The 20,114-nt window shown below is 41.7% G+C and overlaps 2 protein-coding genes across 8 annotated transcripts; one reads left to right on the forward strand and one right to left on the reverse strand.

Moving 5' to 3' along the window:
- The first annotated feature begins 1,178 nt into the window (after positions 1-1,178).
- LOC102201271 (cytoplasmic dynein 1 intermediate chain 2-like) lies at positions 1,179-9,345 on the forward strand. Of its 7 annotated transcripts, none has more exons than XM_013912267.1 (18): positions 1,798-1,900; positions 2,006-2,104; positions 3,469-3,577; positions 3,671-3,803; positions 4,257-4,392; positions 4,762-4,824; positions 5,023-5,150; positions 5,240-5,329; positions 5,764-5,926; positions 6,005-6,104; positions 6,331-6,456; positions 6,545-6,691; positions 6,786-6,899; positions 7,028-7,161; positions 7,298-7,442; positions 7,548-7,688; positions 7,804-7,929; positions 8,019-9,345. In XM_013912267.1, the coding sequence occupies exons 1-18, from the start codon at positions 1,818-1,820 to the stop codon at positions 8,118-8,120; spliced, it is 2,139 nt and encodes a 712-aa protein (XP_013767721.1). In that variant the 5' UTR covers positions 1,798-1,817; the 3' UTR covers positions 8,121-9,345. The 7 variants fall into 7 exon arrangements, with proteins under 7 accessions (XP_005721157.1, XP_005721156.1, XP_013767721.1 ...); XM_013912270.1 differs by having other exon boundaries at positions 1,800-1,900; positions 4,308-4,392; XM_005721100.1 differs by lacking the exons at positions 1,798-1,900; positions 2,006-2,104 and adding an exon at positions 1,179-1,222.
- Positions 9,340-18,967, reverse strand: LOC102200989 (calcium-binding mitochondrial carrier protein Aralar1-like). The gene is made up of 18 exons (XM_005721095.2): positions 18,826-18,967; positions 18,047-18,100; positions 16,651-16,796; positions 16,103-16,218; positions 15,628-15,767; positions 15,364-15,510; positions 14,746-14,884; positions 14,527-14,620; positions 14,345-14,429; positions 14,111-14,192; positions 13,848-14,006; positions 13,584-13,636; positions 12,517-12,597; positions 11,890-12,030; positions 11,547-11,685; positions 11,208-11,366; positions 10,994-11,084; positions 9,340-10,290 (listed from the first exon to the last, which is right to left on the reverse strand). The coding sequence occupies exons 1-18, from the start codon at positions 18,835-18,837 to the stop codon at positions 10,098-10,100; spliced, it is 2,031 nt and encodes a 676-aa protein (XP_005721152.1). The 5' UTR covers positions 18,838-18,967; the 3' UTR covers positions 9,340-10,097.
- Between the last annotated feature and the right edge of the window lie 1,147 nt (positions 18,968-20,114).

The raw sequence follows: 20,114 nt of genomic DNA on the forward strand, positions 1-20,114 counted from the left end.
TCCTATTCTGGTAAGTAATTTATAACCACCCCTGAACAGTATTTTTTTTAGCTCTATGTGGGCTGAGTAATGGTGAGTGTGGGGGGTCATTGGTGCAAGATTTTTTATTTTATTCAACGGTTGCAAATTTCTTCCTGCATCAGAAAATTTGGTAATGATTACAGTCAAGCTGGCCTCAAAGTACGAAAAATATGGCACATTACATTGGGTGCTTTATCCCCATTTATGCCAGGTTTTGGACTAGTGTAGTTGGGAACTGATCCTCTTATGTCCAGTAGAGAGCTCCAGAGACAATGTGTAATTTCCACAATAACCTTAAACACATGATACCTTGAAGAAAGTGCTGAAGTTGTGCAATGAAACTGTTTGACTTGAAGTAAAAGGTACAGAGTGGATTGTGCTGTGTTATACTGCGTGTAAAATCCTTCAAGTAGTGGGAAGAATTAAGGTGCCTAAGGGGCATTAAAGTTAGAGAAAGGGTGGGGGCAGGGCAGGACACTAAGGTGAAGATGGATTAGGCCAGTGACTCTGCAGTAAGCAGCCACTGCTTTTTCTTACATCTGAACCATCTTGTTTAGTTAAAAAATACATGTTTCCTGCCCAGCTTACACCCTCTGCAAAACAGACTGATTTATGTTGCATGGAGCTTTGTCTGAGTGTTCGGGTAGACTCTTAAGTATATGATACAATAATGGTACTAGTATGGTACTATTAAAAGGTACTATTATAATAATATAATAGTACCTTTACCCTTGCATTTAGAGCATGATGTTCACCATTGGCCAGATGTCACAAACCGTCAGACTCACTGTCTCCTTCTTGCACCATTTGATCACAAACTTCTCTACTAGTTTGAGGGATAGAATTTACTCTGCTGCTGAAATGACAAACACAGGGCTTGGCTGATAGATCCTGAGAAAAATGCAAAGAAAGCACATGAAGGTTGCAATAAAGCAAATACTAATCAATCACTGTAAATTTAAACATCTGGCTCATCTGAGGAGAGCATTTGGCCTATACAAATATGCTACACACTGAAGCCAACAGCCAATCACAAAAACTCTATGGTCACCAAATACCTGCCGCTTTAATATTTTATTCATTTTAATTCTTTATCAAGCCTTTATCAAGGTGGAACCAGGTCTTGTTGGTTCAGTATTCACAGCTGTACTTATGACGATTAGACAAAAGATTAGACAAGAACTCTGAGGTTCAGTGGCAGGTGAGCATGTTTGGTTAGTAGTTAATAAGTAAGACTTTGCTTATTTAAAAAATCTATTAGCGCTGGCAGATGATATGTTTTTATAGGGAAGTTTGTTTTTTATAGACTGTAGCACTGTGTGTATCTTTTATGACTTTTATTGTGTTATATGTTCTTGTTTTATAGGCCTTTGTGAATAACAACAGTGATGCATAAAAAATATTTTTAAAAAACTATACTCCTAACCATATAACCATATAAATATAAATAAGAGACGGTTATATGGGGACTCTGCCAGCAGGAGGCGGTAATGCTGTTGCTTTTTAACAGCTTTGTGTCCGAAGAAGAGCTAAGTGCAGCCAAGCGCTGTCTCTTCCAGCATCATCAGTCCCCCCCCCGTCTCCATCATCTCCCTTCACAGTTAACGTCCAACAAACTGGGTTCTGTTGTTGTCTGTCTACGTAAATTTGACTTCTGATAGCAGGTGCGTTATTATACTCTTATAACTATGTAATTAGACACGCGTGCGGGGGCATTAAAGCAGAAAAGCTCGGCCGCTGGTTTGCGGGACGTTTCCGTTAGTCGGTTTATTGTAACAGCGGGCCCGCCGGCTGCCATGGAGATTAGCATGCTAGCACAGCTAGCCGCCTGTGCTGACATCGCAGCTGTTTATTACATTAGAAACGCGTTTGACAAACGGTGGGCTACATGTAAACTCTTAACACACTGAAAAATAATCCAAGTTACGCGACGAGGATTAAGAAAAAAGATGCGCAGCAGCTAATTTTGTGTTTTATTCTGCAGTTATGACATTGGGTGGAGTAGTGATGAGCATCTCGGCTGTGGTCACCAAAGAAATCCATGTCTTTGGATTAGGACACAGTGTGGAGGTTTTGTGTGCAGGTTATTATTTAAAACGCTGCTAGCTCTGACTTTTCACAGGCTTATAAATGAAAACTAAAAAAAAACAACCCATTATTTCTTGGATGAGTTTTGACTGAAGGGATGATAATGCATAATCTGTGCATTTTGTTTTGTTTCTCTATTTATGAAATAGTCACGCTCGACTGTAACATTATGGAGAAAAGAGATAAAGAGAACATTGTTATCAGCAACTGGCGGGTGTTCACATGTTAGCAGTGTGATTGGCCCACGGCTACTTTAAATCTCAGTTCAAACAGCCAAACTGATGCACTCCGTGGTTAAGTTTCTAAGTCAGAGGGGAAGCTTAAATTAACTTAATTTTATTTGTGTAAACAATGGAAGATAGGAGTGCTTTCATTATATTTGTTAACAATATAACTAGCGTGCGCAATACCTGTAATTGGCATGTAATAGTATGATAGGGTTCATGTAAAAAAATGTTAAGAAAAAAAACATGAAAAATTGTTAACAACATGGTTTCTTAAGGCCAGTATAGATATTTGGTGATTTAGAATTCCAAAATTATGATACAATCGCCCAATCTTTTTTCCTTCCATAAACAGGTAACATAGACAGATTTCCCTAAAAAATTTTATGTATAGTTTTTTGTTGTTGTTGTTGTTGTTTTGTTTGTTAATGTACTCCTTTATGCTCGGCATTTATACTGTGCTCAGATCAGCTGGTTGTTGAGACTGCTGGTTGTTTTGTGGCCAACGGAGGAGATACAGAGTGCCCACTAGTTGACAAACTGTGCAACATCAAGACTCATAACACGGTTGAAGGGTGTTTCTACTGTCTCATCTTTACTTTTTAAATTTTAATTTATGAGCTGGTATAAATACTGATACCAGCAAATAGCTAATACTTGCTCATAATATGGACTACCAATAAAACTTCATGAACAAGTTCTTTGAGTGAATGTTTAACAGTTTCAGGGAAAATGGATTAAATGTCATTTACAAACACTTTAATTCAATTTTAAAACGAAATGTGTCAGAAAGTTTTGTGTATCAACATACTAGAAAAATAGCAGTAAATCTTCACATTTGAGAGTCTGGAAATTTGGGACAGTTTTAGGATTTCTTTGCTTGAAAAATGACAGGTAGAGTAATTGGCTATTAAAGTAGTTGTTCATATATTTTTCCACAAGCTTAGTATCACATTACTAGAATATTTCTTTTCCTGGCTTCTGTCTTCATACTAAGGTCAGAGCTTAGTGGTAACCCCATTCAAACCCTCTTTAAACTAGTGAAGGTCTGCTGTTCACAAGTAGGTAAAACGACTGGACTCATATTTGTGGACCAGTAATTTGTTATGTGGTAACGACCTGCTCCATCCTGCAGCATGTCTGACAAGAGTGAACTCAAGGCTGAGCTGGAAAGGAAGAAACAACGGATCGCCCAGATTCGAGAGGAGAAGAAAAGAAAAGAGGAAGAGAAGAAAAAGAAGGATGTGTGTAATAGCAACTATTACATAAATTTTGTAGAAAGGCAGTGCAGCAGTCAGACTGAGAGACTGAAGTTGTTTGTGTGCCGCGCTTTGTAGGGAGACTCTAAACGTGGGGGTGAGGCAATGGGTGGATCTTCAGCCGGCCATGAAGATTCAGACCTGGAGAGGAAGAGGAGGGAGGCTGAGGCTCTGCTGCAGAGCGTTGGCATCACCCCCGACGTACCCCACGGTAAACGCGTGCTGCCACCATGCTCCTGTTTTTTAACATTCACCTCCACTTATCTGCCATAACTTTGTGCTCATGTGCTTGATGGATTTGCAGCGTTTCCAAAGTTCTCTCTAAGCTCTCTGGTTCTGGCTCGGACTCACACTCATGGCTTTCTCCATAACACAATATGTGGATGTTTTTACATGTTTTGCGCATGACACCTAAAACCTGCCTGCCATTTATTTTCATTCTCTCTTCTCTCCCCTTTTGTCTGTCCTTTTGTGTTTTGTCCTCTTTACTGCATGCATTCACCCACTCATTCACACACTTCTTCTGTACCTCCCTCCCTTCCCTCGTTCACTCACTTACTCACTTGCTGTCTCCCTCACTCGCCCACCTGTCACTCACACTCTGACAAACACACACACACACACACACACACACACACACACACACACACACACACTTTCACAGCTCAGCCCCTGAGGGTAGTAACAGAAGATACATGTCTGTTTCACTACCTAGTCCCTGCCCCAATGTCTCCCTCCAACAAATCTGTCGGCAGCGATGCAGGAAGTCAAGATTCTGGCGATGGAAACGCAGGACCAAGGTCAGAGAGAGCGAGAGAGATGGGGATTGGTTGCTTATTCTCATTCTTTCTTATGTGATTTAGTCAGTTAAGTGTGCATTAAGTGCATGCTAAGTGTGTGTGTGGGTGTGTGTATTAACAAGTTTATTCTACTTTGATGAATTCTGACCTGTCTGCTCTTTGCCTTTTCACCAGCACGCTGATGTTTCTTAATTAACACGCACTTTTCTCTGTCTTTCTTGCTTTCCTTTTGCCATATCTCCCATCTTTAACATCTCTTATATGGCTCACCTTTTGTCTGTCTTCTGTGTTTTGTTTCATTCTCCGGTTTTCCTGCTCCTTTCTCTCTCTGTCACTTACTAACGATATCTGGTGGTTTGGCTGTATAAGGACATTGCATTGGGATCCTGACCCCTCTACTCTGCAACTCCACTCCGACTCTGAGCTGATGGGGTACTGCACCTCCTCTCTCCTTTAGCTTGTCTTCCAACTTTTATTGTGCTTTTTGTTGTGGTTTCATCTTAGATTTGTCCAAATATGTCCATGCATATATCACTATTTATGTCTGTACATGAAAAAAATTGGCATTCACTTTTGTTTCATACTGCAAACCCGTGCGTGCATCTGCTTATTTCCGCAATGTACGTGCAGACGTGGAGCCGTGAGGCTAGGCATGTCCAAAGTGACCCAGGTGGACTTTCTGCCAAAGGAAATGGTGTCCTACTCCAAAGAAACGCAGACACCCACGGAGGCAATGACACACACCGATCAAAAAGCAGGTAAAGAAACACTTTCCCAAACTTTCACCCCAGCTAAATCAAAAGTGAGTGGTGGGAGAAAAAAAAGAATGTGAATCTGTGTTTTGCAGATGAGGAAGAGGATGAGGAGATAACTGCTCCTCCACCAGCAGAGGACAACCAGGAGGACAAAGATGAGCAGGGTGAACAGCAGCAGGAAGGTAAGGAAAGACATTTGTAGAATGTAAACTTTGTGTGAGCTGGCTGTTAACGCTGCTAATGGAAAAAATACAAAGCCTACTGGACATAACCCTTGAAGCTCTTTTCTGAACTGAGCAGTTTCTGTCATATATCAGGTCTGCTTATAGAACAAAACGACTGAGTTTGCATTAGAAGTTATTGAGGGTGGTCTCTGCCTATGCAGCTATCCCTGGAAAACCTGGAAATGATCATCAAGCCAAATCTTTGTTGAGATATGATCATGTGTACAGGGAACGTCATCAGATATCGTCCTTATGGGGGGAAAGAGTTAAACTTTTATGGGTTTTAGTGGCTTTTTCTACTCTTTCCAGTATTTCCTAACAAATTTAAAATGGCAAATAAGACATCTGCATTAATGATCAGCATTTACTCCTCTTCCTTTATTTCCGCATAGACGCCCCCAAGGAGCTGACCGAGGAGGAGAAGCTGCAGTTGCTTCACTCGGATGATTTCTTATCATTTTTTGAGCGCGGCAGCAGAATTGTGGAGAGAGCTCTGGCTGAGCATGTGGATGTCTGCTTCGACTACAGCGGCAGAGATCTAGAGGACAAGGAGGGGTGAGGCACATGACAGAAGAAAGTGTCAATGCTGTAAATAGAAATGAAGTGATTTCATTTCCTCGTGTCCCTTTTCAGTGACTTGCAGGCTGGGGCAAAGCTGGTTCTGAACAGACAGTTTGCAGATGAGCGTTGGACTAAAAACAGAGTGGTCACCTGTCTCGACTGGTCTCCTCAGGTAGGAAGGCTCATGTGTCCATAACAGCACCCTCAGTGGGAATTCAGGGTTATTCGGGCACACACGCAGAGGTTCACATCTAACAAGTAACAGCTAACTAAAATTCAGGAACTGTAATTATGTGTATAGTGACTGACTACTAATTAGATTAGTGCTACTGAATGAATCTTACTAGGCACCATTGCTCCCTGTCTGCTCTTACTAATGACTGCTATGTTTCTCTTAGTATCCAGAGCTGCTGGTGGCCTCATATAACAACAATGAGGACGCTCCACATGAGCCTGATGGTGTGGCACTGGTCTGGAACATGAAATATAAGAAGCCCACCCCTGAATACATCTTCCACTGCCAGGTAAAAGACGCATTTCAAGTACAGAAAGCTTCCCTTCTTTCCACTTGGAATAAGAAATACTTAAAACATTACTGTTGTCTCTCCCCAGTCTGAAGTGATGTCAGCTGGCTTTGCAAAGTTTCACCCCAACCTTGTGGTGGGTGGGACATACTCGGGACAGATAGTATTGTGGGACAACAGGAGCAACAAGCGCACCCCTGTGCAGAGGACTCCCCTGTCTGCAGCTGCACACACAGTAATGCACTGGACCACACAATCTTTCATTGTCTACACACACTTTTCTTTTCCTGCATCTTTTTAATCTATGAACTGTGCACCACTGTGTGCAGCACCCAGTCTACTGCGTGAATGTGGTGGGAACCCAAAATGCCAACAACCTGATCAGCATTTCCACTGATGGCAAGATGTGCTCCTGGAGCCTGGACATGCTCTCCCAGCCACAGGTACACGAGATGTATGGACGCATGTACAGACATGCAGACATAACATCAATGACCTTTTTTGCTGCCACAATGAACACAGACGTAAATATGAGCTGTTTTGTCTGAGACTTTGTGCAAATTCCCTGCAGGACAGTCTGGAGCTGGTGTTCAAACAGAGCAAAGCGGTGGCTGTCACCTCCATGGCGTTTCCTCTGGGTGACGTTAACAATTTTGTGGTAGGGAGCGAAGACGGCTCTGTCTACACCGCCTGTCGCCATGGCAGGTAAGACCCTGTAAAATGCCTGTATTTCTACTATAATAAAATATAAAGTCTCTGTACCCATTTAAGTGAGAGTGTTAAAGCTCTCAATGTTGGGGTTAAAAGGTAAGGTAGCAGAGCTGTCCTGTGTGTGTTACAGTAAGGCAGGCATCACTGAAGTGTTTGAAGGCCACCATGGTCCGGTTACTGGACTGAGCTGCCACAGTGCTGGAGGACCTGTCGATTTCTCTCACCTCTTCATCTCGTCCTCGTTTGACTGGACCGTCAAACTCTGGAGCACTAAGGTGAGACTGAATCAGTCACTTTTAGCATGAGTCAAGATTAGAACAGTTTCCAGACATAAATCTATTGTTTCTCTCTGCCACTTCCACCCACGCTTTCCCTTGTAGAGTACCCGTCCACTATACTCTTTTGAGGACAGTTGTGACTACGTCTACGATGCGATGTGGTCTCCAACACACCCTGCCCTGTTTGCTTGTGTGGACCTAGCTGGACGTCTGGACTTGTGGAACCTCAACAATGATACCGAAGTATGCCCAATTTTTTACATGAGTTACAGAATTGACTTCGGATTTGACAGAGAATCCAAAGCGTACCCGAGCAGGTATGCATCTGCTTCTCGGTAAGCTCTTGTGTGTATTTTAGGTTCCAACTGCTAGTGTGTATGTGGATGGGGCTCCGGCACTGAACCGTGTCAGATGGTCTCACACTGGAAAGGAGATTGCCACTGGGGACTCAGAGGGACAGGTTCAGGTCTATGATGTTGGCGAGGTGAGATGTCAGCTCCTTTTGTGTTTTCATGTAATGCCACATATCCCCCCCTCAAACCCCTCCGTTTACATGCATCTGTCTTCCTGCAGCAAATCTGTGTTCCCAAAGCGGATGAGTGGACCCGCTTCGTCAGGACGCTGGCTGAGATCAATGAAAACAGAGATGAAGCTGAGGAACTGGCCAATGCATGATGTTGCAAACCCCACCCACCCTCACACACAACCACTCATACAATTCTCTCCAGTCCGCTACACCTATAGTACATTACACAGTACTGCCAGAGGAGCTGCGCTCGCCTCTCTCTGGTTGCCAGCTTCTCCACATTCTACATTTGGCCTGAGGAGATGTGCAGAGCTAGAATGGATAGAAGTGGCAGCTTTAGATGTGTTTTTGAATGTCTCTTTCAGAGTTTTAGAGTACATTTGTAGGAGCAATGAATGTCAGGTGTAGTAGTAGCACAAAAACCAGAGTAAGTTGTTGAAAGCTTAGAGGAATAGAGGAAAGTGATTTTCAGCGTAGATGTGGCTGTCCACTCTGAACTTCTAGCTTTGATAACATCCTCAGGGCTCCAGAAACTGCTCTTCTCCTGAGGCCTCAACAGACTCGGCTCTTTTTTTAAATATGCAAACCTTTGTACTTGCACCTTTTTATTACCATTTGAGTGTTTTTACATGTTTTCCCAGACACGCTTGTGCACAGCTGGCAAATTTTGAAAAGACTGAAAACACCCTTTTATTCTGAGAAGCACTAAAACAGCTAATGCACTCACACACATAGATACCTGGCCTGTGCAGAAGCGTGTCATTCTTACATTTTAACCACTACAATATTTAATATTTATCACGGTGGTTGTACTTATTTAAATATTGTGTGTATTATTTTAAAGATGCTGCTTTGTACTAAAAGTTTGAATTGTACAATCTTGAAATTAGCACTACAAGCTTCTTAATAAGCAAAAATATGCTACTCTACTTTGCTTGAATTTATTGACACTAGTACAGTGAAAAGGGGATGCGTTTTTCCTGTACCAAAGGTTAATGTTATTGGAAACAGTTCCCCGACACATCCTCTTTAAGAGGAGCCAGAAAAACTAAATGAAGTTTTAGATGAAGGCATGAAGCAAAAGTTGGAAACTAACTTAACCACAAAATGGGAGTCCTTTATTTCGCTTTTTGTCCATCCTGTTCTTCATTCCTTCCATGATTGATGGATTCAACATCCTGCCTCACAAAGTTAACATTTAAAACAAAAAACAAAGCTTAAAGCACACTGACGCAACCACACCTGATGTAAAATAAGACAAGTGCTCTGCTTACACTACTTGTACTGTATTCTTCTCCATTTCTGTTCCTGATACAATGGATGGTTGCACTTTCCCATTGGAATAAAATTTGAGACATACTGGTAAAATTAAAACCATATGGATTATTTATTTCATTAAAATACAATGACTCAAATGAGATACACTTAATTTATTAAGAACTAATTCTCTGCTCATGATTCTTCTTTTTAAATCAAGAAAACACTTGAAAAGTTCTGTACATCAGTAAGAGTGATTCTCAGAGGCGAGGGCCCAAAGCCCCACAGTGCCATAACATTACAGTTACTGAACTGTTCTGTTGACTGAATGTTATGGAGCTCTCTCGTAACATCTGGTCAGTACAGTTATACAATATGTACAGTATCAAACCTCCTGAATGAGGACAGGTTGACAGTGAAGCCCCACATACCGTGCAGATCAATCTAATATTTCCTATACCCTCTGTCCAAGAAGAGAAGTCCTGCTCATACTGAGTATCAGACAGAAAACAAAATGAAAATCATATCATGACAGACAGAGGAGTGCCCAAGGCTCCGTTTTGAGAAGAAGAGAAAAGATGAAGCTGCCAGGAGCATACAGCCACTGAAGATTGAACACAGTCAGAGATTCTGGTCCCCATCGCTGTCTGCTCTGTTGTACAGCTGCAGGCAGCTCTCCACCTCTATGGCTGGCTAGTGGCCACTGAAGCACACCTTTTACCCCGAAGAGAGTAATAGGCCAGTGGTGTTTGTTCCTAAGTCAGTGACCTCTTTTTGTGGAGTGTGTGCTTCATTTGTGTGTCTATCTGAGTGTCTGGCTCCTGGTAATGGTGGAGAGGGATGATGAAATGATATGGATATCGAGACCTCTACGGTGCTTGAGCTGGGTGATGTATGGAAGCCACACCGGACGACTTGAATTTGGGAAGGTGGAGTCCAAATTTATTCTCCACCCCAGCAAAGGTAGCTGCAGCCAGGTGGTAACCTCCAATGTGGTCCACATTGATGGGAGGAAGCTCTGAGATTCGAGACTTGGGTTTGGGTTTGGATCCAGCTGGACGACTGCAGAGAGGAGAGGACATGACGAGTCATTTCACAACCAAAGTTGTTTAGTAACTTTGTAGGCATCAAAATGTATTTTTTATGGTTGAACCATCCATAATAACTACTTTAATGGACTTCAAAAGGTCTGTTTTTAAATGAGACGGCCTCCCTTAATCAACCCCAAAGCGGTTGACTAAGTGCCACTTTGTTTTTTCTGAGGGAATTTGTAAAAAAATGTAACTGCATAAGGGAGCAAAACATGGCAAAAACATCACTAAAGAGATCAAATAGGGTAAAAGAGTGCAGTAAAGAAAACTTAGACCACAAAGGAAAGTGGTTGATTTAAGGCCTTTAAAGAGCAGCAAATTACAAGATTGACATGAAACATGACTCAAAATGTTTTCAAATATTGGAACCCCCCTTTCACAACTGTGCTTGTGATATCCTCATTTCAAATAAATGCCGTCTCCTCTGATAATTTATACCTAATGTATCCAAATACTTTGTGGCACCACTGTAAGTCTCTTTTATACTGACATGTGTTACAATGCTTTGTAATATAGCAATGTTACTGTGCTACAGCACACTGTTCTCTCTCATCACAGGAGCGCTGACAACTTTCCAAACATATTTTTTCAAATACTTATATGGATACAAAACAGAAGAAGAAGAAGAAGACTTAGCTGGACACACATATTTAAAAGAAAAAAAAAGAACTTACTGTCCGCCAAAGTCAACGTAGAACCACCGTTGCAAGAGTTCATAAGTTACCAGAGTCACACCAAACTGAGGAGAAGATCGGCACATACGAGCTGGAGAAAAGAAAAACAAAACAAAAAACCCCCAAACAGTTTAGGTTAGTTTAACTGAAAAAAAACACCAAAACAATCAGAGACACAGCGCATCTACTTGTCCAGTGATACACAGCCACACACCTCCAGCTCCCTTCCACAAAGCTCTGAAACCTTCCTCTCTCAAAATCTTCTTGAAGCAATCGATGACTCCAGAGTAGGTGGTCTGCCCTGCCCTTGCCGCAACTTGTAGACGTGTCTTAATGACATCAGCAGGTGTCACAAGGGAGGCAGCAGGAATACCTGGAAAACAGTTACAGGGAGTCATGAAGCTAATGGAAAATGTGGTTTTTGTGCTTTAAGTGGCAGTGAAAAACAGTATGCACATATTTCTCTCATGGTTTTCTTTATAAATTGTAGCACAGATCAGATGGCATGCTAATACGGAGCACTGACTGACTTCATGTTGTGAATTATAATCACCTGCGATTGCTCCAGCACTGAGAAGCTGCAAAGGTCCCAGCCTGCCTTGTTCATCAGCTAGTTGAGTCTTTGTGTGGGCGTACACAGGGAAATAGATGGCTGAGAAGGGGATGTCCCTTAAAAAACAAGCTTTAGCACCCTAAAAAGACACATTAAAGACAGAAAAATGCAACAGTGAAAACCAGATGTAAAGATGGCAAGTGTCCATAGATACGAGAAGCTTTAAGTGAAAGAATTTATTTCTCCACCAAGGAGGAAAGAATACCGTTTGTACTGCTACTCTCATGATTACAGACTGGTCTTACAACCTGGAGAGGGTTTCATACGTTTCAAAGAATGTTACCTTATAGAGACCGAAGAAGCCCAGGTCACGGACCACATTCAGTGCACTGACTCGAGGTCCAGTGGTGATCTCACCTGCAACCTGCAGGCGGATCTTCACAATCTCCAGAGGGTTGGTAAAGATCACCTGAGAGGCTCCAGCCTAAATACACAAGGAAAGAAGGCAACGGATGACTTTTCCACGCTTGCAATTTTAAATCTGCTTCTGCATCTCACATGTATGCAGCTCAGGGATGGGAACCAAGTTTTTTTTTTCTCATGAAAAAGTATCAAAAGTAACAATTACATCCTGATCGATCAATTACTTTGCCATTTCCTCGGACGGTAAGGAGTGCTGGGCCAATGTGTGTAAAGATGAACAACGCTATCAAAAACAAAAACAGAAAAAGAACATGTTGCATTGGACATTCGGTTCACTCTGGGAGCAAATTAGCAGTGCATCCACTGTTAGTAACGCAAGTCGGACTCGGCAGGCAACTTAATGCAGCAAATGAGAGGACTCCATGCATGTTACTGCACACACTCTTAAGTGACTATCCACATTTTCTTACTGAGTACTCTTTGATTCATTCACACATTCATTCATTAAAAAGAGGAAAAGAGAGAAAGTCTGGCACTCAGTACTTACACAGCCACCCGCCATAATCTCAGCGAAGAGAGGAATTGTGTCATCTTTTTCGGTAAACTTATCTCTTACAAAGTCATTCACCTGTGGGACAAAAAACACAAAAAAAAGTCAAACTCAATCAGCTTAATCTTACTTTTGTGGAGCTGCCTCAACATAATGCCCCTACTGTTGAAATGCTGTACAGGCATCTTTATATGGTGGCCCTGAGAGGTCAAACCCACAGCAACTTAAGGAAACACCAACAAACAGAAAAAGACACAACAGAAATGTTTTTGGGGAGACGGTAACGTGACGGAAAAGTTACGGAAAACACTTTTCCATTTCCATTGTGTTTTGTGTGCGCTTTTGCAGCGTTTTTGTATTTAGTGATGTTTACTTAAGCCAGTGTATTGTTATACTACAAGAACCTTATCTCAACACTTACAGAGGAAGTCCCCCATTATCTGGTTTCTCTGTACTACAACTGCTAACAATAATCTGAGTTCCTACAACCCTGCTGTGAATCCTTTAAGATCTTGCTTTAGTTCAGGTACTCTCCAGCATATTAGGAAATACTGAGTGATGTAACTGTGATTGATCTTGACATAGTGCCTCAAAAATAACGGACGTTTTCAAAAAATATAAAAAGGGAAAAAAAGGACATGTAAATATTAGCACAGAAGGACTTTGACACTGGCTGCACAAACAGCTAAAAATAGAAAGACGGCTCTAAACATTAAACACAGAAATGTACCAAAAGTGAAGTCCAGGCTTTTTAACCCTGAGTGTGACACAGGAAATGGAAAAACATTCAGTAAGACTTCCTCTTAACTACCTAGAGGTTTCCAAACTACAGTGAAGCAATGTGGAGAGAACATGATGAAACCAAAATTGGATTAAAAAAACAAAAACAAAACAAAACCCCACAGCAACTAAAGTAGACAGAAATCACAAAGGGTTTGGAAATGCAAATACAAATAGCTCTTGAAGGCGTTTCATTCTCGCAGGGTGGAGCACCCTACTTGGTAGTTACCCTGAAGGAGACCCTGGACCCGTTTGGTCATAAAAAGCCTTTTATGAGTACTCACTGTAAGTTTGATAGCCTTCTCTGGTGCCACACCTATGAGCTGAGGAACCAGACCTGTGGGGCATTATGAGAGATTGGGTTACAAGACCCTCCTTTCATTAGCAATACTGGGCAAACAGAAATGTGAAAAAATACATAAAAGTATTTACACTGATTTTTTAGCAAGATAAATTGGGTGTTGCAGATAAGAAAATAACAGAAGTTGAGAAACGTATGACGTTCTGTGTAGAGACAGGAGGACAAAACAGGCAGGAGGTGAGCTTACCTCTATAGAAGCCAAAGAAGCCCTCGTAGCGCAGCACCTTCTTAGCACAGTCAAAGCTGTTCTTGTACATCAACTCGCCAACAAAGGATCCGGTGGACCTCTGATTCTGCATACGAGTCTTTACCAAATCAATGGGGTACACAGCTGTTGCCCCCGTGGCTATTAAAAACAAAAAACACACACAAAGTCAGACTGATTAGAATCCACTAAATGAGATAACAGGTTTTTGGTATGTGTCTGTTTGAGAGCACTGTTGAGATCACCTCCAGCAATGGAGCCCAGGGTGAACCTGTAGGCGGACTCTGCAATTTGGAGCCACACAGACCTCGAAGTATCTCCGTGGGCCTGATGAAAAACACAAATAACATCATCTAAATTGTTTTTCATACTGTATTAAATTGAGGTTTGAAAATATTTACACACAGTAAAATCTTGTTATGGTTTTAGATCAGTTATTAATAACAGGATGTGTCGCCAGCCTGTTACAAGCATCCTACCCGTTTCTGGCTTTCAGCCAGGTGATAGGGCAGGCACCCCTCCTCTAGTGGAGCTATCCTGTCAATGTCAGCAAGGTTCAGGCGCCTGAAAAACATGGTCATTTCCCCATTATCAGCATTGTATGCAAATATCAGTCAAATGCATACTGAATGTAAGAATTTGGGCATGAGTGTGTCTTTACCCAGAGGGAGAGTGCAGGCCTGATAACTGATAAAGGATGTCAATTTCCATAGGAGTGATCTGACCAAACTTGTTGGCTGCATGAACAAACTCCTCTGAAGATCAGAGAGGTCAGGAAGAAACACTTCAGTTAAACATCAGCATTTATGACTGTCAACCATGAAACATGTCATTTGAAACAGAAAGCCACAACGTCACAGTAATGTAACGATATGTGCACCTTTGGTCACGAGCGTGTCCTTCCGCGTGCCAGCCAGTGTGCTGTAAATCTTGCGAATAAGCTCCATGTTGTTCAGGAGAGAATTGAAGGCATTGAAGTAAGAGAAGCTGACCATGTGAGAGGTACTTCCTCCGGCAGCCTGGCAGAAAGAAGAAAGGCAATGCACATCAGGTACGGCTTCATCAGCAAGTTTTTTCTTTTAAAAATAATCTCTTCATGAGGTCACAGGATCAACTTTAAAATAACTGACATATTGTAAAAATTGGGAACTTCTGACGCTTTTAGGCCAAAAAGGTTATGCTTCAAAGTGGGAAGGTCTGAAAGCACCGATCACTAAGAGAACACTCAGCCTGAGTGTGATGCTTTTAAAAGATCATTTAAAAACATCAGGGTCATGTTCAAAATAACCACATTATCCTTTAATGCTAATAACCCCAGATGAGAAGCTAAACAGGATTCACCTCTGCTGAGGTTGTAAATTTCAGTACCTCACATCAGGTTACACTTCTACTTGTGAGTGATCAAAACTTCAGCAAAGATTAAGCTTTTGATTTACATCACGTTAATCCCATTTCAAACTCAGGTTACAATACCAGTCTGAAGAGCCGCAACACTCACCGAGACAAGGTTCTCCTCCACAAAAGGGGTGAGCACGTGGTGTCTGATAGTGGACATAATGTCACTGAAGTCCAGGGCAGAGATGACACCATTCTTGCCTTTGTCCTTTTGGGCAAATGCCTGGCGTGCATGCTCCAACTGCAGCTCCTAAAAAAAGACATCGCAAGACAGTGTGTAAATAATGTAAATAAAGTCAGTCACACAATATGTTGAGAAAGGAAAAGTGAAACAAAGAAACGAAAGCATAAAAGGCCCCCAATATACCTGCAGGAATTGGGTGAACTCGAGGTAGTTGAGGTGTTTCTTGCGGTCGTGTCCAAAGTGCAGACGGATGAACTCACAGTTCCAGTTGAAAGGAATATGGTGGTGCACTGTGGTCTGGCTGAAGATGTCCTGCACATTTTCTGCAGCACAGATACACATTAAAAAACTTTGAGGTTAAAGCATTTCATTTCTACAACAGAGTTTTGCGTGTGTGGCATTGGAAAGAAGGGAGACAGCATGGGAACAATTATATAAACTCATCCATTTGTAATGCTTAAGCCTAAGGAATAATCTGATTAACAATGTCATGTTGGGAAATTACTTCTACACTGCAGCAAAGCATGAAAATTTCTTTGCTGACAAACAGGAATGAATTCAGTGTAGCGCAATAAACTCCATGCTGTAACATTCTGAAACTGCATGAAGCTCAGTCTTTACACATATTAAGTGAAATAAGGCATAAATGCACACATACCAAAGGAAATGTCTCCAGTTCCAGACTTGTCAAACAGCTGAAAAGCTACTATGAAGAGAGCGTCCGGTGCACACAACACAGATTCAAATGCAAGAAACTCCTGGAATGAAATCAGCCTGCAAAGGGTGTGTGGGTTTTAGAGAGAGAGGGAAAAAAGAAGGTTTAACATTTAAAGGCATCATTAAGAGATTAAAGACTGTGGAATGACGCAAAGGCGAGCTCACGCAATACTAGTTCAAGGAACAATACATTTTCTCAGTTTTATCACCCCTATTAAAAAACAAATAAACAAACAAACAAACAAAACAAAAAAAAAACCACGGTCACTATGTTTCTGTATGAATTAGAAGGTAAGCCGATGACTGACAGAAACACCATCTTTCATTTCTGAATAAAGCGATACACTTTTCAGAGGGTTTTTTTCCCCCCACTGTGTATTTTATCTTATCTAAAGTAGCTGTAATAGCAATCAGACATGTCTCAATAAATTGTCAATTAGTGCTGATAAACTGAGAGCTTGTGTATGCAGTGTTTTTGTCAGTACATACCCGTCCTTTGTGGTGTCAGCCACAGCAGCGATGAGCTGAACAGTTTTGGGGTTGTGGTGAATCTGTGTATGTAGTCCTAGATACCTCTGGACAAAGTCTCCTGGGGACATGAACCTCTCTCCATCCTTGCCCTCTACACTGGCATACTGAGAGGAGAAAGAACATACCATCATCTTGGATGCCTTAAAAGACATGCTAAACAAATACAGGTATTGCCATTTTGATTCATAAGTTCACCCAATCCACCAGTATGACACTTGACATTACAGCTTTTTAACCCTAACCAAAGACCTGTGTGCCCACAGTGCTTGGAGACAAAAGTGGAGCATGACAGTGATTACTTTCACAAAGGGTTGTCACAGTGGATAGCACCACGTGTTTTCATTTGGTGTTTTTTTTTCCCTTTTTAAATTATATACACGCCCTTCATACAAAACCAAAGGAATTGGTGTCTCCTCCCAGGAGCTCACAGGGACACTAGCAGTGGAAAACGACAGTAACACACTGTATACTGTTTACCTCAAATTAAAATCACAAGTCATGAGATGCAAATATTATACAGCAGGAAACTACACAAACTTTGTTACAGTTGCAGATCATTAATAAAAGCTATCAAGTTAACCACCCTGCATCACTTGTTGGCATCTTACCAAACTGTAATGACTATTTATGCTGCACCTGAACCACCAAGGTCACGAATCATGCAGCTACAACATGACATGTCAGAGACACATTTCCACAAGCACCAGCAGGCACACGTGGACTAATGTTTCTTGGCAGGAGTTTCCAAGTTATTTGACCTTCTGTATTGTCAGTGTGCTAAAAACTGCTGACCGGCAGGACAACCACGCAGCAGGTCACACACTCTCCACGCAGGAAAGCTGAAGGTTAGCAAAGTCTGCTGTTACCACAGTCTCTCATTACATCACACGGTCAAACATGGACCAGTATCCTCGGACATGCAACTAAATTCAGCCTGATCGCTTAAATGAGGTAACCAGGGTCGGAGAGCAACCACCGAGTATGACAGCGTGACAGATATTGATAATACGAGCAGACAGCTGAGGAAAAAAAACATATTACACTTTTGCAACGCTGTATCAACCACTCACATCCGCTGTTAGTGACCAAACAAGAATAAGTTACAACTGACTTTATGCTTTAACTTCAGTGAGGAAAAATAAAGCTCTGTTTGGCTAACTAATGAATGTGCCATTCAGATACACCCCGGCTTATGCTGTAACTTAAACCTCATGACACAACTTTACAAGCTCATTCACCAAAAAAAAAACCCAGTTCAGACTACCCCCCACGCAACAACACAGTTGTTTAACAGATATATCGAGTTAATATGCAGTTATGCATAAGATGACATACTATTTTTGTTAGCGCTTACCTGCTGGAAGATTGCTTTAAGCTCACTTGGGTCCCCGCGTTTGGTAGATTGCACCTAAAACAGCACACACCAAAATAACGATGACATTTTCGAAAGTGCTTTTAAAACACCAACAAAGCAAAAGCAAGTTTTGCAAGCGGAGAGTTGGACATAGCAAGAAGCAAAGCGAGCAAGAAAAAAAAGCTTTAGGGGGTGATGTCTCCTTGAAAGCGTCCACTGCCGTGAAGGACAACCGACCCACTGCGGCAAATACATAAAAGCTAAGAACTGCGACGTGGCGTACATTTAAGTTGAGCCATGTAGGAAAGCCCACCAGCCAACAAGCCAAGCCCTTCTACAAAAATCAAAACTACCGTTATCCGGTAGCCAGCTAGCAAGCACACTCTACTGATGTGAAAAGGACACAAACAGTTTCATTGTTATAGTTTAAAACGAGCAACAAGATGAGAGCAAACTAAGAGTTGACTGCTGTGAAAAGATTGGAGTTCAGCTAGCGGTAGAGATTTTGTTTAATCACTGCAGTAATAGTAGTCCGATAGCTGTATAGCATTGCTTCGCTAATTCCGGGCTTCGTGGATGTCTCGTCAAGGCCAGCCTCCGCTGTGCGGCAGCTAGCAGGGATGCTACAGCGTCGGTATACACCGAGCCCGAGACAGCCAACCCGGAAGGGAGCAGAAAGGCTAGCTTCGATAGCTCCTACACAAGAAAACGAACAGAAAACATGCAAACACGGCAAAGTAGAGGTTTGAAAAACGCTAGGAGAGCGAACCACAAGTCACCTTGACCGCCATGCTGGTTTGACGTCAGTACAGTGAGCGAGCAAGACGCAGCGCTCGCGCTCAGACGTGTAGCTACAAGTGTCGGAAAATGAAACGAAACAGCGCGCGCTTTGAATAAAGAAGGTGCGGCCGGTAAATTGGTTTAGCTATCAACCTGTGCCAGCTCTGAGACTCCTGTTACTGCGGTTAGTAAAAGTACTACACTACTGCGACTATCCCACTGCTCATACTACAAATACCACAGCAGCTAGTAATACTGTCACTTTAGTTTTTGATGACACCCCGAGCTACACATTGTTGGAACAGATCAATAAAGAATGTTCATTATAAAAACAACAACAAAGACCTGTGGGTTTGAATTCTGCTCTAAAAATATCTATGAATTCAGCCCGACTTTATTTCGATGTCCTGTGTAGATGACGTAGCAATTATTTATTTTCATGCTTAAAAAAAACCAAAAAAAAAAAACACACTTTATTTTACTTTTTGTTTGTTTAAAAATAGATAAGAGTTTATCTCCCTGACCTTGGTGAGGTGTCCTTATGAGAGATATGAGCTGTGTTTGTTTTCACTGATAAGGTATCTACCTACTACAGTATCTCCACTAGCAGTCCTATTATGGCATGTTATCTGTCTGTGCTATGATAATTGTCATCTGCAGGGTCTTATATACTGTGGAGGTGTTAACTAGAGTACTGTACGATAAACCCTATAGTTAAATGGCACAGCTACATTACAGAGTCAGTCACTGAGTCTGTGGTTTGTATTATCAAAATCTACCTATTATCAACTTAAATCTTCATCTGATAAAGAGGCAGCTGTTTTAGCAGAAGCCTCGAACGCAGAAGATGTTAACACATCCATAACAGGCCAAACAGGTAGGCAAACCACAGGAAACATCAAAACTGCAACAGTCTGTCTGAAATGCAAATCCACGCTTACACAGGGAGAGGAGAGATTTAAAAAAAAAAAGAACTAGGAAAGATTGAGTTAAAGATTGAGGTAAACTACTAAACTCACTCTACAACTGACATGTAACTAACCTTAACTGGAAAAAACACAAAAACTAGGAATAAATACAGAAATGTCTTTTTCTTCCTTTGGCTGTTCCCTTTAGTGGCCACCACAGCAGATCACCTGTCTAAATCTTACTGTATTCCTAATATGCTTCTCTTTCACATAAACCCTGAATCTTCTCTGTGGTCTTCCTCTTTTCATCCAGTCTGGTAGCTCCATATTGGAGATTCTTTATCTCACTATCCTCTTGTAAACCTTCCCTTTCACTTTTG

Source organism: Pundamilia nyererei, unplaced genomic scaffold (assembly GCF_000239375.1).
Source record: "Pundamilia nyererei isolate P.nyererei 1_Seehausen unplaced genomic scaffold, PunNye1.0 scaffold00004, whole genome shotgun sequence".
NCBI classification, from domain to species: domain Eukaryota; kingdom Metazoa; phylum Chordata; class Actinopteri; order Cichliformes; family Cichlidae; genus Pundamilia; species Pundamilia nyererei.

Excerpts from the sequence above, each read along its gene's own strand:
- LOC102201271 (XM_013912267.1), top strand. The coding sequence starts at position 1,818 with ATGGAGATTAGCATGCTAGCACAGCTAGCCGCCTGTGCTGACATCGCA. Across the intron at positions 1,901-2,005 it reads AGAAACGCGTTTGACAAACG|TTATGACATTGGGTGGAGTA; the intron begins GTGGGCTACATG and ends TTTATTCTGCAG. Across the intron at positions 5,151-5,239 it reads ACACACCGATCAAAAAGCAG|ATGAGGAAGAGGATGAGGAG; the intron begins GTAAAGAAACAC and ends TGTGTTTTGCAG.
- LOC102200989 (XM_005721095.2), bottom strand. Across the intron at positions 14,621-14,745 it reads GGACACGCTCGTGACCAAAG|AGGAGTTTGTTCATGCAGCC; the intron begins GTGCACATATCG and ends TCTGATCTTCAG. Across the intron at positions 11,085-11,207 it reads TTTGTGGAAGGGAGCTGGAG|CTCGTATGTGCCGATCTTCT; the intron begins GTGTGTGGCTGT and ends TCTTTTCTCCAG.